Consider the following 22,693-nt stretch of genomic DNA (forward strand, 5'->3'; position numbering starts at 1 on the left):
AATGCAGTATGGATAGCACTTTACAAAGTGTGTTTTTTTTCTGTTTTCTCCTTGGCAAAAAGTGCATGCATTTGTTTTCACAGTGTTACTTGATTTTGAAGGCACAGTTTTACTCGAAATTGCTAATGAAGTAATGGCTCTGGAATGCCAGAGATTTCAGAAAATTTGCCTTCTGGTGTCCCCTTAACACTAGTATTGTCTGCGCTACTTCATTTACTCACCTGAGATGAGATCCTTGTAATAACCCTAATGTATAACTAGAGTCCCACCCAGAAACTACCCATCCTATCACCATTCGGAGATAGAAACTCCCCTCTTTCAGACTTCTGCCAGCTTTGCCTCTGTGACTGGGGCGGACAACTCTACCCTTCGCGTTAAGTTGTATCCCGAGTGCAACATTTTCACTCTGCCTGCTCTCAGCCAGAGCTGGCCCAGGCTGCATACTCATAAACTCTGCAAGGGGCTTTGGCTGCAACACTTGTTAAAGCCAGGTCATGTCAGAATGTAATAACTCTTAAGAGATTCTGAGCATAAGGTCAGCCACTTTCTTGGTGCTAAAGTTATTTGCTACTTAAGGCTTGAGCCAGCCATGAGCCTGCTGATCCTGTCTGTTCCCCAGGCGTGATGAGTAGGACTGCTGCCTTGAAAATAATAAGCGGAACATTTTTAGGATGCAGTGAAAGTCCCCACGAGCTCTTACAGCGTGCTGGAATTCAGGGCCTTCCAAAGATCATGGCCCTTCTTATCAGTTTCCAGATAACAGGGTTTTTCCTCCTACCCTTCTGTTTTTATTAATTTGAATCTGCTGAGTCTGACCATTGTAATTATCCCTGGTATTCATTTTGTCAAAGTGTGTTAGTGAGAGATCAATACTATGGATCAGCCCATTCACTTTCTCCTTGTTTGGGCATATTGACTCCGTTTAAATAAAAGTCAACCTGCTGTATAATGTTTGTGTATCCTGGCCCTTACCGAACATTTCCGCATCCTCACTGACTGTGTCTGTGTCATTTGTTTGACTAAACACGCGTGGTTTCCTGGGGGCTCCCGAGTCACAGCACTCCAGTGTTGGCCTAAACTAATCTCATGTTATCAACAGGACGGATGGACGCCGCTGGTCCTTGGCTTCCCTCCCCTCCTCTGGCTACGGGACAAACACGCCCAGCTCCACCGTGTCTGTAAGTGCCTGGCTTTTTTCCTCTCCCTCACAACCTGGAGCTTCTACGCAGGCAGTGTTTTCTCTGGGTCCTTCCTGGTAGGGAGGAGAAGGTAAATGGTGTATGTCTGCCACTGTGACTAGGTTATGCATCAAGTGATGAGCTAACAAACATAACAAGGACCTTTTTTTTTTTTTTTTTTTTTTTTTTGCTGTAAGCTTTTAAACTGTGATGCACCAATTGAGTAAGTCCCAGAATTGCAAGTTTGAAGATCAGGAGCTTTTGTTTTAACACCATTTGGTGGAATTTGGGGTGGAAAACACAATCTGGTTTTATTGCTTTGGTTCCACGCCAGTGGTGTTAGTACTGAAAATGCCATTAAACTTTGATGGTCTGTGTCTTTTTTTCTTGTGGGGCTTAGATGCAGGGTATTTGTATGTTTGTTTTGGATATTTTTTGTTTGTTTGTTTTCTTGCTTTTCGTCTTCAAAGGAAAACATGGCAAGCCTGGAATTTGTCTGTGCCTCCTGGGCAAGAACTTCCTTTCAAGGAGAGGTTAAAAGAACTTGGTAGTAAGTTAAGATAAAGAAAGAAACAAGATGAAACCATGAAAATAGGGTAGAAGAAGGATATTCTCTTGCTCCAAGCTATAGCATTTCAACAAGAACCCTAATAGTTACTGGGAACAATTCAGTAGGTTAGATACATGCTTTCTCGGTTTAAATTAGTGATGTCATGGGATATCTGTCTCTGCAGAGCCTTAGAAGCTAATGATCATTTAGAAAGACCCACTATGTTGTAGGTGTGCAATAAATACCTCATTGAGTGGTCTGAATGCACTTGTGCCAACCAGGAATATGCACCTGGTGAGTTTAGAACAACCCCTTTTGATTCATTTCAGTCTCCGTTTTGTCAAAATATGTGGTTTTTCAAGGAGAGCTATTCGTCTATTTTTTTTTTTCTCCTTCACAGACCCAAGCTCCATGCTAGGCATATAGCGTCAACTGCTTAAAACACTTAAATTGAAAAGAAACTACAATTAAAATTACAAACTCTAACTGGTATCACCACTACCTTATATTATATGTTTCCAAATTCCAAATGCAATCTGTGGGATTATTCTTATCATCTCCTTGTAGAATTTTTTTGAGGATAGGTGATTTGTTTTCCTATCCATTATTCCATTTTGTTGTGGCATATGAGTTTATTGTCCATTTAGATCATTTCTGTGAAACATCCTGACAGTCTTGAGTAGTTTCAATGGCACATCATTCTCACATCAGAAAAGGGAGCTTAAAACTCCTGAATGGTTTCAGGGGATGAAAATGTTACTAAATAACAGTAAAGTCATCGTTGGTTACTGCGTCAGTCGCCATCCTTGGTTATTGGCCCATATTTTAGATGTTAAAACATGGACAACCACAGTGGAAAATGAAAGCCAAAATTGATCAACCAAAAAGAACAAAAGAGTAGTTTCTAAATTTTAGGTGTTCTTCCCTAGGCTCTCGGGCCTCTCCAGTTAGAACCCAGCCACCAATAAACAGAGTACTTGGCTCTTTGTTCTGTAGTTTTCCCATACACGTTCTCATTTAATCCTCCCTGTGACCCATATTTATATCATGTCTTTTAACTCCAAATTCTTTTTTTATTTCAACTATATATCACCTTGTTCTGCCTATCAGTCAAATTTTGTTGTAGTTGAGATACAGAGATTTCTCTTTTATAAGAAAAATAGAGTGAAGGATCTTTCTTTCTTCTATGTTTAACTAGTAAATCATGCAAGGGTGAGCTATGTAGAATTGGACTCTGGTACAAGTAATTTAAAAAAAAAAACTATTTTTAACTAAATACTTATATGTGCTCAGCAGTAGTCTAATTATTTATAATGCATTTGCTGATCCTAGCGACATACCCTCTAACAGTCGCTGTTTTTGTCTTTATTTAATGGATCACAAATGTGAGGCACAGAGAAGGAGCTGATGGGCTGTTTACCAACCCCCTTGTTTTATCAATAAGAATATGTAAATGAACAAGACTCAGGCTCTTGGCTCTTTTTAAGGAATTTGCATAATGTTTCTTAAAACAAACCTTGTAATTAATAAACCTGACCTAGCCATCTGTCATTATGGAGTCATTGCTGTCCCTGACTTCCATATGTGCCTGAGGACGAAGCCTCCTGGGACAGTTTTTAGTCACACACACACATTCTGTGTTTCTAACAGCTTCTGACCAGAGCTAAGGCAGATTTTCTCTTAAGTGTTTATTTTATTGAAGAAAATGGTGTCATACATTGTTGATCTCATATTCCTGTTTTGTCCTTCAAAGTGGAATTTTAGCGTTCAGAATTACTCTTTTTGCCATAAGACATAAGGAACTGTGACATTTGTGGAGTGTAGGCACTGTCGCACAAGAATGCAGCTCTCTCTTCCCCCTGTTGGTTGTTTCTAAAAATTATGAGTGAAAATTTGAAGGCCTCTTTCTCATTTCCCTCAATTTCTTTGTGTTCTTGTCTTTTAAATATTAGGACAAAAACTGTGGAAAATTGTTCAGTAGTTCCATTTTCTTCTCTTCTAAATCTAATCTGAATTACTCTTAGGTTCTCAAATTCTGGATTAACTATTAACAGTCATTTAGTCAGTCCGAAATGCATTTTAGTTAGTTTTTAGATAAAAATGCACAACATACACAAATAAAATTACAAACACTTTGAAAATACAGCTTAAGTTTTACAGACAATTGTGTTGTTAGCTGAATTCCAGAGCTACTTATGCTGAAATGTAATGTAAACATCATGTCTTTATGCTTTAGATATTATGGGAACTATAAAATGGCAAGTTGTTAAAAATGCTACCTTCCTAAATTTGATCATATGAACTTAATCAGTCCATCTAGAGAATATTTAGTATTGCAACTTATTTTAACTTCAAGTTTTGCAGTTAATATTAATTTGTGGGACTTTTCAAGATAATATTCAGATAACATTCATAAATTTTAATTTTAAAAGAAGTAATATGGAACTGCAGCAGTAGGAGGAATTCCATCCTTATATTTCTTACCAGATAAATTATTTTCTGCCAAGGGAAAAAATGGAAATAAGAATATACTTATAAATATGAGCGGTGACTCTACATGATACTACTTTAAATAAATGACAAGAAGAAAATTATGCATGCATATGAACACTGTCCTTTGCAAAATGTTTACCTTGAGAGACTAAAGGTTCATTTGGATGATACAGTTACCCAGAACATTTTGGGGGAACTCTTCTAATTGCCCTGAGAACTTGCAGCATAGTTTGTGTGTAAATCTTTACTTTTTTGAAGTAGATTTGATTTATGGTATAGTCAAAGGTCATACGCAAGCTAGTTGGATGATGAGACTCACTGGCATCATGCTTACAGAACATGCTGGAAATATAATGAGACTCGAGACTCAGTTTTTTGAGAAACTCCCAAACTAATTCTTGGAAGTCTTGTAAAAGTAGCATTCCAAGGGTTCTGTGAGCAGTGGAGGTATCTTTTCAATAGGGTGTGAGGTCATGGGGCAGCACCTGCACCCTCCGTTGTCCTGAAGCTCTCCTCACTCCCTTCGCAGGCTCTCCTTGAAGGTCCCTCACAGCTGCAGAAACTGAGCCTTGCATTTCTCTCTTGTCCCTTATCAACTCACTTTTTGGGCTTCACTTGGTGCCTTTTGAATCCCCAGGACATTTCGGGACCCACAGTTGTTTCCATCCTGGTGGACCCATCCTGGCGGCCCCCTTTTCCATTTACACCTTGCTTGTTCTAACTGAGATGACAGAGGCGCTCTCCCCAGAGAAGCTCCCTGCGCCAGGCTTCTTTAACGCTCTGAACGTCGAAGCGCTCACACGCTCACACCGCAGCATCGCTGTCTTGCATATTTCCTGTCACTGAACATGGGGCACGTTCCTTATGGAGTTGAGTTATATGGAGATATATGGCAAAACCGCATCATTTTCCTTGTAGAATTAACCCAAGTTAACATTTTGTTACATTTGCTGCAGCGATTTTTTAAATCAACTTTTATTATGTTTAATAAATAAAATGTTAAATATACCACTAAAGCCTCTCCCGCCCAATCCCTCCCTCTCTCTTCCCTCCCTCCCTCCACAGAGGGAGTTGCCTTCTGGAAATCTCTCCATGTTATTCTCGTGCAAGTATAGGTCCAAAATACCGTATGTAAAACTTTTGAGCCAGCTATGTTTTGGGATTAATTGTCACATTTTAGAAAAGTAACGTGATCCCTGTACTGTACATAACAGCCCAGCAGCAACTGGGCCCACAGCTCATAATCAAGTATATTGAATTTCTACAGCAACCTGAATCAACATCCACACCAAGTGTATTAAATACATCTTTTAAGTAGCTTGTCATCAGTCCAGTTGATGTTTTGCCACCAAAAGGGGTTACTGTAAACTTATGAATAAACTTCAGTGTTTTGAAATCTTAAATACAGAAATGTGGGCATTAATTTACCTTTGAGGCATATGTACGGATTCTTAATTCTGTTTTTCTGTTTGTTAATTTCCTTATTTTTGCTTTTATCACGGCTGCTTCTCTCCTGCTTGCATTATTATTCTTTTCCTGATTTCTTGAGTTGGCTCAGTTTATGTGTTTTATTTCTTCTTTCATAGTGAAGAATTTGAAGGCTGTGCCTGTATTTTCTGAATAGAGTTTTGGTTTATCTCATAAGTCTTTCTTGTAGTGTTCTCATTTTTATGGTTTATAAAATAATCCCATTATATTATAAAAACCTCTCAATGTCTCTGTGTTTACTTAGTACAGGGGTCTATAATTTCAAGGTATCAGGATATTTTTGAACTCTAGTCATTAATTTCTAGTGTTACTGCATTGTGGTTTCAGTGTTTATTAAGTGTGCTCTTAACCTAATAACCTTTCTTTTTTAAATGAAAAAGCCTATTGTAACTGAATTTTTAAATGAGAGGTATCTTTCCAAATATGTTTATTTAACCATGTTTGTATTAGTCAAAAATTTCTCAATCTCTTGTTAGAATTGTTTACAGAGTTCACCACCCAATTAAAAAAAAACAGTCTCTGCTTTATAGTTTTATTTCTCAGATTGATTAAAAGCAATGTTATTTAGCCATTTACCTTTTCTACCTTACCTTGCTCCAAGTACTGAATAAAAATTTTCAAAGAGTAAATCTAAACTCAAGGGATTAAAAACTCACCGCCACTAAAGCTGCTTTAAAATGATAGTGTTAGCCAACGTAAAATGGAAAAAAAATTCCAATTTTTAAAACAATGGCATTATTGAGAAAAGTATCTTCTTTCATTCCTTTTTATACCCTGGGCACATACCGATGGTAATTGCATCAAAGGGCAGCACAATTTATAGAGATCTTATTACCTTATTTATGATCACACATCATGCAATTCATTTTATGTTACTTACCTAAAAGTCACAGTGCTTGATTAGGAGAAGCAGTGGAAATAAGTGTACCATACTCAGTTGAGAGCTCATCTGTCTATGCACCCAAATTCTCTGTCCAGTTTTTACTTTCTTGCTTTGGCTTTGGCTGGGTCCTTTCCATTTGCAGATCCTGGGTTTCTTCCAGAGGGAAAACCATCTTTGGGGAAACCATATTAGACCAATGAGACGGAATATATAGAGGCCATTTTGACCTCCCAGAGAAAGTATTAAGGTGTTATCTTATAGGGACTAGTTGCTATAATTATAAGATGAAAAGGAAGCAATATAAAATGGTGGTATATCAAGTTTTAGTGCTTTGATCTCATATTCATTTGAAGAATTTTTTTTTAGAGGTAATCATTTTACCTCACTTTGGTTTCTTTTAGTCATCCTGTTCCTCTCAGGAGAAGTTGCATCAGTTACCATACCAACCAACGCCAGATGAATTACACTTCTTATCGAAACATTTTTGTACTACTGAGAGCATCGCCGCTGAGAACAGATGCAGGAACACGCCCATGCGCCCCCGTTCCCGAAGTCTGAGGTAGGTTTGGATTGTCTCTTTCCAACCATTTCATGGGAAGATTTTTGGCCCTCTAATTCATGTATGTCTTCATTGATTTGTGAATTACCATAAATATAGTGTGATTTTTCCATCTACACAGGGTATTGTTAATTGCCATTGCAAGGTATCTTATTATTTTTCTTTTAAATTCTTACAGTTTATGAATTGCTATAGTGTCAGTAATCAGTGGACCAAAGGGTCCACCTCTAAAAACTTCTAGCCATTGGAAATTTCAAGACAATCTAGTTGTGGTTCAAGAGCAGTTCATACTTTAAGAAGGAGAAGTGGGGCTGAAAAGGAAGAACAGCACATTTAGGTTCACATGTAGAATTTAGATTCAACATGAGAAAAGTCCTCCCATTCTAGTTGTTTGCTTAGTTGGGGTTTTTTTTGGGAGGGGGTAGGTTCAGTTTGTTGATAGTTGTGAGTTTGTTGTCATTTTACTGTGCATAGTTTTGATCTTCTTTTTCTTAGGTAAGTCCCTTTAACATTTCACATAATAAGGGCTTGGTGATGATGAGCTCCTTTAATTGACCTTATCTGTGTAGCACTTTGTCTGCCCTTCCATTCTAAATAATAGCTTTGCTAGATAGAGTCATCTTGGATGTAGGTCCTTGCCTTTCATGACTTTGAATACATCTTTCCAGCCCCTTTTTGCCTGTGAGGTTTCTTTTGAGAAATCAGCAGATAGATCACATGGAGGGTTATCAGCAGTGAAGGATGGGAGGAGAATAAGGGAATAGGTACAGGGAACAAGAAGCATAATTAGTAGACACAAAATAGACAGGGAGAGGTTAAGAATAGAATAGGAAGTGGAGAAGCCAAAGAACTTATATGTATGTCCCATGGACATGAACTAAAGGTGGGGGCGGGGGAATGTTGGAGGGAAGGGGTGCAGAGTGGAGGGGGATAAATGGGAGAAAAGAAATGGGACAACTGTGATAGCATAATCAATAAAATATACTTAAAAAGAAAAAGAAAAAAAGGAAAAGTCTTTCCAGAGCTTTCGATAATTTTCCCCTTCATCAGTGGTATTTTCTCCAGGAGTTTGAACAAATTCTTAGCAGGTTGTGTCCCTTGAATTTTGTGGATGCCAAATTGGTAGTTCATTTGACACTGAGTAATAGAGCCAGCTTTATTCTGACCCTGTTTCAAAAAGTAACGTATATCACAGTATGATTCTTCAGGAAGCAGGCTCTAAAGCGGTGCTCAGGACGCACGCCTGCGGGAGGGAGGCGAGGAAACAGCACTGGGCTGAGAGAGAAGTCGAGCTGCCATAAGGCCCAATGACTGTAGTCACTCCACAGGGAGCTCTGGGGATGACATGACCCATCAGAGTTTCCCTCCAGGCCAAATGGCCCTTCCTGTTTATCTCCGCCTCGGTCACTGGATGTAGTGCCCCGGGAAAGACTTGGCCTTGGGTGAGGTGACTCCGCAGCGAAGGCCATCTCTGAAGGGACTGAGAGCTGAAGGCGTCTGCAGTCCCAGCACCTGGAGCAGCAGTCCATGCTCTGCGGGGGGATAGGGGCAGCCCACCTCCAGGGCCACCACAGTGTGGGAGCTCGATGGTATGGAATCGGTGCACTGTGATGTATTATGGACTTACTGTAAAAGGATTTTGTTAGGTATGCAGCTGAATATTAAAGTTTACTGAGAAGATTTTTTCACTTTTTACTCTTCTTATTTAGTATCATAAACTGATAGTAAATATAGCCACACTTGGTAATTGTAGGATGTGTTAGATTATTTTGAAATAGGGAATAAAAGACCAATGTTTATGAATTTATTTAATGACATTTTATTTTACTACACAGGGCACTTCAGATTATATGAAAGGAGTTTCTAGGTTATCTAGTGCCAACTCTCTCCTCCCAAGAATGTGAATGCTTGCCCTGAAGTTGCACAACTATATACCACTAAGAAAAAACACAAACCACTACTGAAATAAAGACAAGTGCACAACAGTTGTACGTCACTGTTCCACACTGTGCACAGTGACTACTTCAACACCCCAGATAAATATTTGCTAGGCTGGAAAATGGATTTCAGTGGTGACACCTGTGCCATCGACGGCTCCTAACCCTCCGCGGTGGGCCGTGGCGGAGCGCAGGTGTGCAATAGAAGTGTGAAATTACACACTTCAACGTGTGCATGATGTTGTTTCTGTAGCCACCCTATTTCTTGTATAGTGCAGTTCATTAATTGGTTTCTAGAACTAGTACACACGTGTATGCTAAGTACAGAATATCAGCTCAATTTAACAATGTTTTCTGAATGAGTAAGATAGTGTAGTTCTAATTAATTTGTGGTATTCCGCTTCTTGAGCTTTCTTTTTGAATCTTCTTTGAGGGTCTATGTTTTGGGTTAGGTATGTGTGTAGTAATGACTGATTTTGTAGTTTACTACCTAGTATGTTTTTTTTTAAACAAAGGTTGCATAGTACTTTTGAGGCAATCAATTGTTCATAAATAAAAGGCTTATTTTCATTTCACGCTGTGGCAAGTTTAAAAGGGTAATTTGCTTTGCTTGCAGCCCTGGACGTTCTCCCACCTGCTGTGACCATGAAATAATTATGATGAACCATGTCTACAAAGAAAGGTTCCCAAAGGTAATGAGTTGAATTGGAGATGCCTAGCGTTGAAACAAACAGGCAACATAGGTCTAATGTCTGCAAGGCAGTTTTAAGGGATGTAATGGTTCAATCTAGAAATGACTTGCATAAAACAGCACAGCCTTCTTAGAGAGGGAAAATCACTAAACATTTTTTAAAACTGCTGAGAGCTAGCCACACTCTCTGTGTGCTGAATTGGCCCTGACGTGAATCCTGCCGTTACACCACCAGTGGGTGGGCCTGGCGAGGTCCCTAGGGAGTCGGCTCTGAAAGGCCTCTCGACCTTTTTGCTTCTCATGCCCATGTCCCTCAGAAGCCTGATATGTCATGAAAATCATTTTTTTAAACCTAATTTTTCTTTTTTATAACTTTTTATTTCTTTAGCAATTATGTGTCTAACCTTATTACTGTAGAAGGGAAGCGACAGGTGCAGTGTTCTCCATTAAACTGGCCAAAAGAATTGGAACTGGGCCAGAGAGGACTGGGCGAAGGGTTGTCGCCAGGCACCTTGGCTGCAAGGAGCTGCTCTCTGATAGTCCCTGCCACCTGGTGACCATAGCTTTTCGACCAAAGTGTTCCTACACATGTGGGAGAAGGCAATTTCTCTGTTTTATTCCCACTCCCCTCCCCCACCTTTTTAGCCCTGGGCAAGAGAACAAAAGGAAATCTTTGGTTTCATAAATCAAGAGTAGAGTACTTATTATTTGTAATGAAGCCAACATCGATGTCATTGATTAAAGCCATTTCAGCTATTTATCACATGTCACTTGTTCACCAGGGAAGCAGGTCCTGACTATACTAGTTAATACTTGTTGGAACTTTAGAAGGGAGCAGGAGGCAGAGGGAAACTCCCTGATTATTATGCAATTAATGTAAGCGAGGAGTATTGGCTGGGCAATAGGGGAATCACAGGGAAGGACAGGCAAGTTGGAAAGGAAATTTTAGAGTTATGTTACCAAGGGAGTCCCCTTGGCCTTTTGCACATATCATGTAGTTTTTTGAGAAAAGGATCAGGGAGGTGTAAGATGCTTGTTCCTAGTAGAAGAAAACAGGGCCAACAGAACAAACTACTGGCCTGTCCTGTAGAACTATAGTGAGAGTCCTGAGTTTTGAATAGGTAGAAACAGAGCTATTTGATATTTTTGACAATCTATTTAGATCCGAAATGAAAGCATAACCATTCACAGATAATCAGTTATCTGAAGAAGGTTTCATGGACCATTTTACATGTGACAGGGCATAGGAAAAAATAATTATCACCCTGGAATATTCAGTTTCCCTTGTATACTTCAAATCTTTCCTCCACATGGTCAGTCTTCTCCTTCCCCCGACCCCCCAAATAGACTTTATTTATCAGAGCAGTTTTCGACTTAGCAAGATTCAGCGGAAAGTACAATTCCTACCTACTCCCTGACCCCACTCATGCACAACGCCGCCCATCAACATCCCTCGCCAGAGTGGCCCAATTGTTACAATCGATGAACCTACTTTGAGTCATCACGATCACCCCAAGTTCATATTTTACACTGGGGTTCATTTGGTGCTGCACATTCTGTCGGTTTTGAGGAAAATATAATGACATGTATGCACCAGTATAGTATCATGCAGAAGTGAGGTTTCTTTTAAATTTCATTTCTAGAATTATATTTAATAACTGTGGAGGTCTCTGAAAATGCCAAGTAAATGTGATGATTGAATCGAGCAGATGTATGTTTCCTTGTATCACATCTGTGTGTGCACATCTCTAAATAGGCTACAGCTCAGATGGAAGAACGTCTAAAGGAAATCATCACCAGCTACTCTCCTGACCACGTTCTTCCCCTCGCAGACGGAGTGCTGAGTTTCACTCACCATCAGATTATTGAACTGGCTCGAGATTGCTTGGATAAATCCCACCAGGGTCTCATCACCTCACGATACTTCCTTGAATTACAGCACAAATTAGATAAGTTGCTACAGGAGGTAAGGACCATGCAGCATATAAGTTTTCTGATTTGTTTTGCTTTTCCCCCTGGAAAAAAAAGAAAAAGAAAAATTTTATGAGAGCATTTGCGTAGCATGTTTTAACTATCCAATGGAGTTCATATTCCAGGGAAGCAAAGAAGAAGATGGGGGATAAAAACTGATTGCTACTTGCTGTAAATTGATTCTGGTCGTCATTTATAGTAATAGAAAGTTAATGTAATAACCTTTACAGGAACCTTGGGACCCAACAATCTATCGCTCCAGGATAAGTGGATTGTGAAGGATTTTGAAGCAGTGACCCCCCTCCCGCCCAAACTCTTAGCCATAAAGTTATAAATTGCCTGAGTGTCTATGTATTATTTGATGATGTTATCTCGTTCTGGTATCTGGAAAAGCTAAATGGAAAATGGCTGGCTTCGTCCAGGCTGTGGGTCCTGTTAATTAACCTCCATGTAGTATTGGGTGGTAAATGGCAACTTATATTTTCATTAGTGTTAGTTCGTCTTCTAACAAAATATCCAATTTCTGAAATGACAGATAAACACAGGCCTTCTCTAGGTCTAACTCCAGCATGCTTAGCTCCTGATAACACCCAGGACAGGAAGGGAGTGTGTATGGTGGAGTGGAATTAGTATATAATATTGCTGTTCTGATTGAAATTGATAAGCCACAGCCTACAAGTAAAACCTATTTGGCCTATATATTTGCGTGTAATGCATTTCTGTGTCTCATAGGGAGTAAATTGTGCTCATGTAAACATAATTGAGGGTGGTTTTCTCTAAGCATGAGTATGTGAATAATTACATGGAACTGAAGGAGAATATTAGCATCCAAGTTATCTAGAAATCCACCCATTCTTAGACCTACCCAATTTGGTTGTGGCGAGATGAAAAGATCCACCTCTGCGATCTTGCCATCTAACTCTCCCCGCTGACTTTCCTAGTCTCTGTTCCCATTTCTCACATTTCAACCTCCTGCAGTCTACTAAGGCATCTCAGACTATCTTTGGGGATGAACACATTGTTTTAATTTTGTTGTTAATTTCCAATTTGATAATGGACCAGTTCTCCTATAAATTAAATTGAAAATTAATTTACAGGAAAATGATCGTGCATTTGGGTGTTCCGGCATCGTAGAATTGCTGTGAGAGTTGCTAAATGCTTACTCTCAGTAATTGTGCTTCTCTTTATCACGCACTGGTAACAGTTCATTCATGGACTGGTTCCACACTTCAGGCCACCCTTTGAGAAGCACTACACTAGAACCTGATGTTCGTGTTATGTTCACCTAGGATAAAGTGTGAGGCATGAGAGGACTCAATCCACATGTGTTGAATAAATGGCTTCTGACTCCCTCTCATTAAACTCACTGATGTGAGCGCCACCCTTCCCTCCTGTTCTATAACCAGCCTGAGGCTCTCATCCTCTCTGGTCTGCCCCTGCTCCACTCCTAACCTGTGCCGCTGAAGACCATCCCTCTAACAACCTTTACTGGCTTCTTTGTGCGTGCAAGGCAAAACCGTAATGTGGCCTGTGGCCATCCTCTTCATCCCAATACTTTTGACCACGATACCCTGTAATGGTCTGTTTTGGGGTCTCACTTCAGCAGCACACAGCAGGCTCTTTGAGGAACAAGGATCACCCTCAAGTCATCTCTAACCCCCTGGCACCTTGCTCCGTGCCTGGTGTTCATTTAGCTCCTCAGTAAGTGGGAGGGAGGCAGGGTGGGAGGAAGAAAATGTGTGTGTATACATGCCAGATATTCTCTGTTAGGATTTGTTGTCAAGTAATCTAATTCTGCTATTACTTCTAATTAAATCAATTTCCGGAAAGTGCAGGAAACGCTATGCATATTCCGTTTCATGAGAATACTTTGAAAACTATATTTCTTAAACGGACTTTATTTATTTAATTCATTCATGTATTTATTTATTTACTCTTGTTTGTTCTATTACGGTTGTCCCAATTTTCCTCCCTTTACCACCCTCCACCCAGCCCACCCCACACTCCCCCAGTCCGTCCCACACTGTTGTCCGCATCCATGGGTCACTCATACGTGCGCTTTGACTAGTCCCTTTCCCTTTTTTTCACTATTTTCCCCTTCCCCCTTTTCCTCTGACAGCTGTCAGACTGTTCCCTGATTCCATGTCTCTGGTTCCATTTTTTGCTCATTAGTTTATCTTGTTCATTAGATTCCTCTTATAAGTGAGATCACATGATATTTGTCCATCACCAACTGGCTCATTTCACTTAGCATCATAGTAAGTGGAGCCTTTTTAAACAGAAGAGGCAGGTAAGAGAGGCACTTTGGTCAGCCTCTGTGAGGCACTTCTGAGCTCCCCAGTTCTGTCCCAGGAGATTCTCATAATTACAGTTTAGTCCTGTGTTGTCCATGCCTTCATGGACATTCCCCGAAAGGGTACAATCGGTATAAAAAGCTACTCATATTGAAACCTCCCACTTAGTCTTGTTTCTGTATGAGAGACTTGACTGATTCATGGCAATTAAAAATTAGAAATATTGAAATAAAGAACAAACCGACAGTGACCAGAGGAGAGGGGATAACGGGTAGAAACAGGGAAGGGTCATCAAGGAACGTGTATAAGGGACACATGGGCAAAGCCAGTGGGGGCTTGGATCAGGGTGGGAGGTGGGGGTGGGTGTGGTGAGGGGGCCTGGGGAGGGGAGAATGGAGACAGCTATACTTGAACAATAAAAAAATTTAAAAAACACATAAAATTTTAGGGTTTCAAAAATCATTGGAATGGACCATATAATACATTAAAAGTTGTTGATTTTTAGAAAAATTTCATTTTGGGGGGCAGAAAAGCAGGATTACTTGTGTACAGGGCATTGTTAAATATGAATAAGAATATTTTCTCATTTATCTTCATAGATAAACATTTCCTTCAGTCCTTTCGTGAAAATCAAAACTATTAGCAGAATCACGTTCACAATGTCCTTTCAGAGTTTAGAACTAAACGGTCCCAGGGGGACGCACCCCTTTTGGAGAGCGGAATTGTGGGGACTTGCTTTGTCTTTCCCGTGATGCAACTATTGTCATTTCCCAACTGTGACACTGTGTGCCCCTCTGGCTTGCCTCCCAGCCACCTTCCCATTGTCAGTCTTTTGCATAACCCGGCAAGGTTGCCCTGAGGCTTGGAGAGCCTGATTTTACTGATGCCTTTTAAAGTGCTGGCGTCTAGGTTAGTTCTCTGAAGAATGCTTTCATGTCTCTATTCTTTCTTTCACTCGGGTGTATTTAGCAAAAGAAAGTAAAATACAAGGGAAGCTGTAACCTCCCCTCAAATCTGGGTCTCAGTATTTTTTTATAGCGGTTGCCACATAAAATACAAACACAGGGTATCAATGAGTATCGAAGCTTATTACTGGCAGCCAAGAAAATATTACTCTTCTCATGCTCTGTGTGTGGTTTTGTTTGGAGTTATTTTAACAAAGCTTCCCCCCCCATCCTTCCCTAATTATGTTAGTAGATAAAATACTATCTGAGTTCATATAACCCATTGTATGTTCTAGCCTTATTTATGGCTGATAATTCTTAGAAGTAGGATGTAAGAAGGAACAGACTACTATTACAGTTTTTAAAATGGAATTTGTATAATCTAAACTGAGTATTTAAAAATTTTTTTTTTAAGATATGGATGGAGTTCTTGTTTCCCTTTGATGAGACCACCAAAACACGTGCAGGCTTTTTAGGGATTTTTTTTTTAATATTTTTGAATTTATATATCAGTAAACATTATAGTAAAAGAAAATTCAGGATCTAGCCCCAATTGCCAACCAAGAAGTTAGTTGGGGATTTTTTTGTTTCATCTTAAAGGTTTTCTGTTTAGTTTTGATTAAGGATAAACTATGAAGAAGACATATAACCATACTTCCTGGCATTCATTATGTCTTCCAAAATCTTTTTATTGTAAAACATAAGTTCAAAAGGAAACTTAAAGAGAGTTTAAATATTATATATATCTCCTTATATATGTCTGAGCATTCTTACTGGTTACTAAGACCTATAGTTGGCAGTTACTACTTGGTTCGCTTTGAACACATTCTATTCTAAAATTATTCACCAATGGTCATTTTTCCTGTTTTTTTCTTTTAAATGGTAACTGTTTTGTTTTTGCCTGTACATTATTTTTGTACTTGCAAAACATTTTAGAAAGTTACCTTTGATTTAGTGGCTTAAATTCAGTAGTTATATTACTGCTAAATATGACCATTTTTCAAATATAATCAGTTCTTTTTATGGGAAGCCTGATTCTTGTTAGAATAAAGACCTTCAAGAATTATTTTAAATGTTTATTCCATGTCTGTGAAATTATATTCTGTTGTACCAGCATCACCTTGATTTTTTTGATCCTTAGAGGAAAGTAAATCATAAAAATTTAAAAATTTAAAGAGTCTAAAAGTAAGCATGCATAGATGTTTACATTTAAACTTTTAAAACTTCGCTTTTAGGTCTACTTTGATATAGATTTACCTCATTTCTTCAAGAAAATATCATTGAAAATTAAAATGGCTCTTAATAAACTGAGTTTTGTTCTTAGGACATTTGTACTTAGATTTCACATGTAGACAACATATAAAATTTTAAGATTTTAAGTCAGTTAAATTTTATTGAGTTGTGTGCCTCATTATTATTCATTCAATATGTGAAATTGGAATCGTATGTACATATCCAAGTTTAAACATCATCCACCTAACATTTGAAAGAAGTAATTTATAAGCTATGAAATAACTAATTTATATGCTATGAAATAACTAGTTTATAAGCTAAACATATTGTATTTGTAAAATGTGTTTCATGAATGTGTTAAATTCCCATCTTCTGGATAACAAAAGCAGTCCTTCTTTTAGCTATTTCATACATGTAAGATGTTACATCTGGATAATCAAGGTCCCCCAGCAGCTGCCCACTCTACTTGTACCTTGTACTTAATATGTCATAAACTTTTAATCTCTCTTTCATTCATGGTTCCTATTAGGAACCCTAACATTTGATTTTTTAACACAGAGAATAAATCAAAGTTTTGCAATTAAAATTTAGCTAATAGAGCCATTTTGTAGATATAGAAGTTTAATAGTGTCCAATTTATGTAGAGATAATGTCCACTTATTAATCTTTTAAAAATATTTTCTAAATCACTTACTGTTTGAATATTTGCAATTATCTAATTAGCATGCTTTGCTGATTTTCTGTTCTGTTTAATGGAGCAACTCTGTGTCATCATTCTTTTCATTGCTTTTCTCATAGGCTCATGATCGTTCAGAAAGTGGCGAATTGGCTTTTATTAAACAACTAGTCCGGAAGATCCTAATTGTTATTGCCCGCCCTGCACGGTTACTAGAGTGCCTGGTAAGCTGCCCTTGGACGTGACTCCATTGTCTGTTAACTGTGGGAGGGCCATGGCCATCAGAAATCTCTAATCCCATTTGACTTCGAAGACCAGAGCTAAATAGAAAGAGTCAACCGGAACTACAACTGTGAATGTTTGTATGATGACATGTGTGTGACTTCTGTTTTCTGGTTTTAAGTGAGAATTCTAGGACTTGTGCTATATTAAGCAACAGTCACATCACATTCTGATCAAACTCAAGAGATGATATTGAAATATGTGCTTCACCTTATCTCAGAGTAATTATTCTGCTACGGCTGATTTAAAACACTTGCTGAGCCTCACTTTGTGTGTTGCCAAGATGTAGAGAGAGAGAAGTCGCAGATATCATATACAGTGACCTGTGGTAATAATTATTATTTGTTTTTAAAATGTGGCATGTTATAGGTATATTCCAGTCTATTTGGGAGAATACAACAGGGCCTCATCCACACCTGAAGAAATGAGACTTTTAGAGATTAGTTCATCTAATCAATTATATATATTTGTTTTGGTCAGTGATTATTTTTCTCTTTTAAAATGTGTTTAATGTAATTCTCATTGAGATTTCATTCAACACTGTGAAGAAGTAGGAAGCTTTAAACCTAAGAATAGTTTTTAAAGGGACTTAGCATACTACCAAAACTCACTTTTAGGTTGTACTAGCCATTAAAATATTTAATAACTCTATGTACAATACAGTTTTTCAGAATTAGGCATACACACATATACATCTAAAGTTGTGTTGCTATGGTTTTGCCCTTATTTTAATTAACATTCGTAGCTCTTTTTAACAATGACATGTTCACAGCCCCATTAGTATATACTAATGCATAGCGAGACGTGGCAGAGGAGAAATCTTGAGGAGAAAGGTAGGCGTATGGTGGAGTAGGTGCTTCCATCAACGGCCACAGAATCAAAAGTACCATTTGGTGTTGAGTGTCCCTGGAAAGGTAAAGAGGACAAAATACCCTGATGCCTGTAGAGAGGAGGAGAGTTGAAGAATGCAGATAGAAGAAAGACTTGTTATTATTTTCCTGGTATATCTTTTGAGATATGTGCCACATGCATGTACCTCCTGCAGTGATTTAGTTTGTGGGAAAATACCATTTAGCATTCATACTTGTTTCTCAAAGCAGCAGCAGGTAGGCTCAGAGAAGATCTTGCCTTGAAAGAAAGAGGAATTTTATTTACATTAATCACTCCTAATCGGAAGAGAAAAAGTAAAAGCATAGCCTCTGAAAGATAGAAACAAGGGATCTTAGAAGTAAATTTACAGTGTTTTCAGAACAGTCTAAAGATCAGATGAAACTGGATTTTCTGAGTGTTAGGGTCTCTGTGTCCCAGCAATGGTCTTGTGCTTGTACTTCCAGGCTTGCCCTGTCTGTCAACGTAGGTCTATGTAAAGGGCACCGAGTATATATGTTGGTTTGGCTTTGCTCCATTTGCAGCAGGCTCTTTTTCTGAAGTGGTCTTTAGACACTCTTAAGTAATTGTCCAATGGGACCCTGAGATTTCAGAGTTGCCTACTAGGGACATTAATTAAAATAGGGAAATTTCTGAGGGGAAAAATAACTAGGAAGTATAACTGAAAATAGAAACTGTGCTTTAAATCTGTGAGCATAATTGTTTACAACATATAAATGCATGGCATCCATCTTGAGCAATGCCATCCTAAAGCTTTTAACTACATGCTAGAAGCAACAGACACTCATGACAGTAAAAATACATCAGGTAAATGTGCTCTCAGTTTTCTCAAATGGACAGAGGTAATTGGGAGCACTAATTTTGTATTTTTCTTCCTTAACTGTCACATTATATGAGTGTTAATCACCTAATTTTAGAGTTTACTGATAAAAAGTGATAATTTTGAGCTTTTTCTTTTAAATATTTTTGGACACCTCTGTACTAGAGTTTCCTGCACAGCCTTTGACAAAATGCGTTCTAACATTACTTCTTTTGTGTGTAGCTATTTGTGCAGAGAGAGAAACTGCATCTTCTGGATGAGATTACCAGATATTAAAACTTTGCTAAAAAGGCACAATTAAAAATTCAGACCTGTTTATTTTCAGTAAGATAGATGTCTTAAGTGGAGATATCTTCACTTTTTGAAGGTGAAGTACCTTCAAAGTTGCATTACAAGGAAATTGGAAATGGTTATTTTGTTTGGGTTACTGAGGACATAAATGTATTATCTTAGAAACATGAGTAGACTTTAACAATGAAGGGAGAGTTATACACATTTTAAAGCCATTTGCCTCCTTTCTGCATAAATAACCTACTGTGTATATCCAGCAATTGACTGTGAATGGGACTTAGGTAATAAAACCTTAAACAGTTTTGGCTCAAAGAAGTATCCACCTGTGTTTGTCTTCTGCTAGGAATTTGATCCTGAAGAATTTTACTACCTATTGGAAGCAGCAGAGGGCCATGCAAAAGAAGGACAGGGCATTAAAACTGACATTCCCAGGTACATCATTAGCCAGCTGGGGCTCAATAAGGATCCTTTGGAAGGTGAGTACCTTGGCCAGACCAACCTTTCACTTGCTTATGCACTGTGACCTTATACAAGAACTTAGTGACAAATCTTTTCTTCCCCTCAAGTTTTGGCTCAGTAGAGCAAAGTCCAAATTTGGGGACCAATTGTGATTCGAAAAAAATAGCTACAAGTTAAGTCCTGAGGAGCAAGTGAACGTGCCCCACTTGGCATTTACCTAGAGCATAGGGATGGCCTTGAAATCCTAGCGGCCTGTCACTCGGCAATGCCAGTGTGCCGGCGCGGCTCTGATTTCAGTCTTCTCTCAGTGCGTTTTTTCTCTTGCAAAACTCAGTTGAGTGTTTTTCAAAGACACTTTTAATTTTGAAAATGTTGCTAAAGAAATTAATTACAATGAACATAAAAGTGACATGTACATTTAAAGTAATTTGGGAGTAAAGTAACTAATGATAAATTATTTTAAATCAGGGACAATGTTGGTAGATTTTTTGTTTGTTTGTTTTTTGGGTTTTTGTTCGTTTCTTTATTTGTCCCCAAAAGGCCATATAACAGAGGAAAGCCAGTGGAGGAAAATGTTTCTTAAAGCTTATAAAAGGATTTATGGTTGATTCAAATGAAAAAAAGCAGGTCTAATGCTATTAAATACAAAGAAGAGGAAGCACTATCTTAGTGATTTTTTAAAAATCTAATATTGGAAAATAACCCCTCCCCTTCCTTTTCCTGCTCTTTATTGTTTGGGATTGTCATTGAAAACATTTAGGTTATGTACTGCCTAAAAAGACTCAAAACACAATCATGGACTCCTTCATTCAAAATTGTCTTCCTGGTTCATTAAATTGAATTTGCAAACAGTGTTTGTCTTGCTAAATTGTTTGTAATGATGGTAACTGTTAGCACAGAATTTTTCCATCCACAGCCAGGGAACCTGCTGCTCTCTGCCCTGCTCTCCTATTCTCCTTGCTTTGTTTGCACGTACGGCCACTGGATCTTTGCTTCCAGGGAAATGATGCATGCATTCCTGAGAGATAATGCCAGAAAAATTTATACTGTACTGAAAGCAATACCACAACAGATTCAGCACTTATCAGAGACTGGTGGCTGCTTTTCTGAAAAGTTCCCTGGGGAGAGATTTTTCCCCATGGCTTGTAAATTACCATCTTTACCTTTTTGAATCACGAGTCTTCAGAAATGGTTTAAATCAATGAAATAAATAAAAAGGGCAGATGTTTAATGGTATTTAGATGAGTTTTAAAAATCTCTTCAGGCATTACAAAATGATGCCTCAGGTTCCTGCTTCAAAAGCTGACTCTTGGTTCCATTCCATTACTACCCACTGCTTACACATAATATGTATTTCCCAGATAATAGTTATTTAGCAGAAATTCCATTTAAAACAGAACCATTTTTTAATTTGTTTTTTTATGAAAATAATTGGAGTGGGGGAGGCTGTCAAAGTATATTATAGTGACACTTCACGCTGGAGTAGTTAAGTTTGTGTCAGCCCTTGAGTGGTGCACTGAATGAGCTCTTTGCGGTTTTCTTACCTGGCAGTAAATACCACTATAGGCTGAGCTTGGTAGGTGAATAATCTGAGGCCCCTTTATGTACCTTCAGAGTCTAAAATAATTAACAGTGATCTTTGACAAGTTTTGATTTTCTTGATTCATCTCTGAGGATAGTTTTTAATCTATCTGTTATCATGTAAGATGCGGTTATTACAAACTCTGGTCTACATTTTCTTCCCCTCCTTGTCCCCTCAAGCCTGACCTTTGAAGGTCAGGAGTGAGAGTCTGGAGTGGGACTGCCCAGGGCTGCACCCTCGTGACCAGCACTGCAGGCTCTGTGGCCTTGGCTGTGCTATTGATGGGCCTGTTTGCGCCTCGGTGTTCTTTTCCTAAAAATGGAGTAATATTATTCCCTATTTAAAGGGCTGTTTTCAGGGTCATATGAGTTTATCTCTGTACCTAAGATGTAGTGATGCTTAATAAACGTGAAGTGCTGTTACCATTTTACTTAAACAATATTAAAACTGCCCCTTTTCTTGAATGCCCCTCCAAACTGAATACATTTTAGTTCAACTCCTTGTTCACAAGTGTACAGGGCTGGCCACATAGGATGTTGGCAGCATTTGAATGACACCAGGAAAGCTTATACTTTGTACTGAGCTCATTCTTACTCTTAAATTTTCCCTACAGGTAAACTGGGAAAGTGAGTGTCGGTCTCCAGTTATTGTCAAATCTGGAGTTTATTTTTATTCAAAGACAATGCTCCATTTGTGTTTTGCTTCATCTCATATGTAATCTCTCCCCAAAGTGGCGATTCTATTTATAAGAACATGAATACATGAAATAAGAGCCTAAGAAATTTTAGATACATACAAAAATATATAACTAAAAACGGTAACTTTTATTATACATGTTCAAGCTTGAAAATATTAGAAAGTGCAAATTACCTGTGATCCTGTCCTATCAAAGTTTTGGTGAAAATTCTTTTATGTTCTTTTTTTTTTTTTAATGAAACATGTTTTTTACGTATCAAAATCAAAATGAATAGTAAAATGAGTTAGATTTGAGTTTTCAAGGATGCATTCCAGTGTGGGATGAATAATTAGATGCCTTTGTCTCTTTTAACTAGATTACCAATGTAATGCTTAAGCTGGTGTGAAGCACGTGGCATCCAGCCCAGGGTTGACTACATGATATATTCAATAGTATTAAATAACCATCAACGTTCAATGAACACTTAATTTTCGTTGGTCAACATGCTAAAAGTTTCACATGCATTATCATAAATAATACTCATAGAAAGCTCTAAAAGATGTATAATATTGTTGCCATCTAACAGGGTAAGAGCCTGAGGTTAAAAGGTCACTGGTTAAGTGCTGATAGTAGTGGTAACCCACGTCTTTTCATCTCCAAATCCCTCTTAACCACTGCTATTACTTCCTTTCCGATGAACTGCAAATTCTTAGTGGATGTGAAGGAAGGGAAGAAGGGATGCTCACTGCAAGTTGAGAATCATCTCTGAACTACAGTGAGGGCTTCCTTGATGCCTGT

The 22,693-nt window shown here is 38.4% G+C and overlaps 1 protein-coding gene across 5 annotated transcripts in view; it reads left to right on the forward strand.

Annotated features, from left to right (window-relative positions):
- Positions 1-22,693, forward strand: part of MAST4 (microtubule associated serine/threonine kinase family member 4) — a 527,956-nt gene that overhangs the window by 454,955 nt on the left and 50,308 nt on the right. For all 5 annotated transcript variants that reach the window (XM_054578437.1, XM_054578438.1, XM_054578439.1 and 2 more), the window contains 6 exons: positions 1,100-1,178; positions 6,994-7,151; positions 9,705-9,780; positions 11,536-11,745; positions 17,020-17,121; positions 19,522-19,654. In XM_054578437.1, coding sequence (XP_054434412.1) covers positions 1,100-1,178; positions 6,994-7,151; positions 9,705-9,780; positions 11,536-11,745; positions 17,020-17,121; positions 19,522-19,654 — 758 coding nt within the window. The remainder of the gene's footprint in view (positions 1-1,099; positions 1,179-6,993; positions 7,152-9,704; positions 9,781-11,535; positions 11,746-17,019; positions 17,122-19,521; positions 19,655-22,693) is intronic.

Source organism: Pteronotus mesoamericanus, unplaced genomic scaffold (assembly GCF_021234165.1).
Source record: "Pteronotus mesoamericanus isolate MK-2021 breed Mesoamerican mustached bat unplaced genomic scaffold, CSHL_Meso_final contig_50, whole genome shotgun sequence".
Taxonomy (NCBI): Eukaryota; Metazoa; Chordata; class Mammalia; order Chiroptera; family Mormoopidae; genus Pteronotus; species Pteronotus mesoamericanus.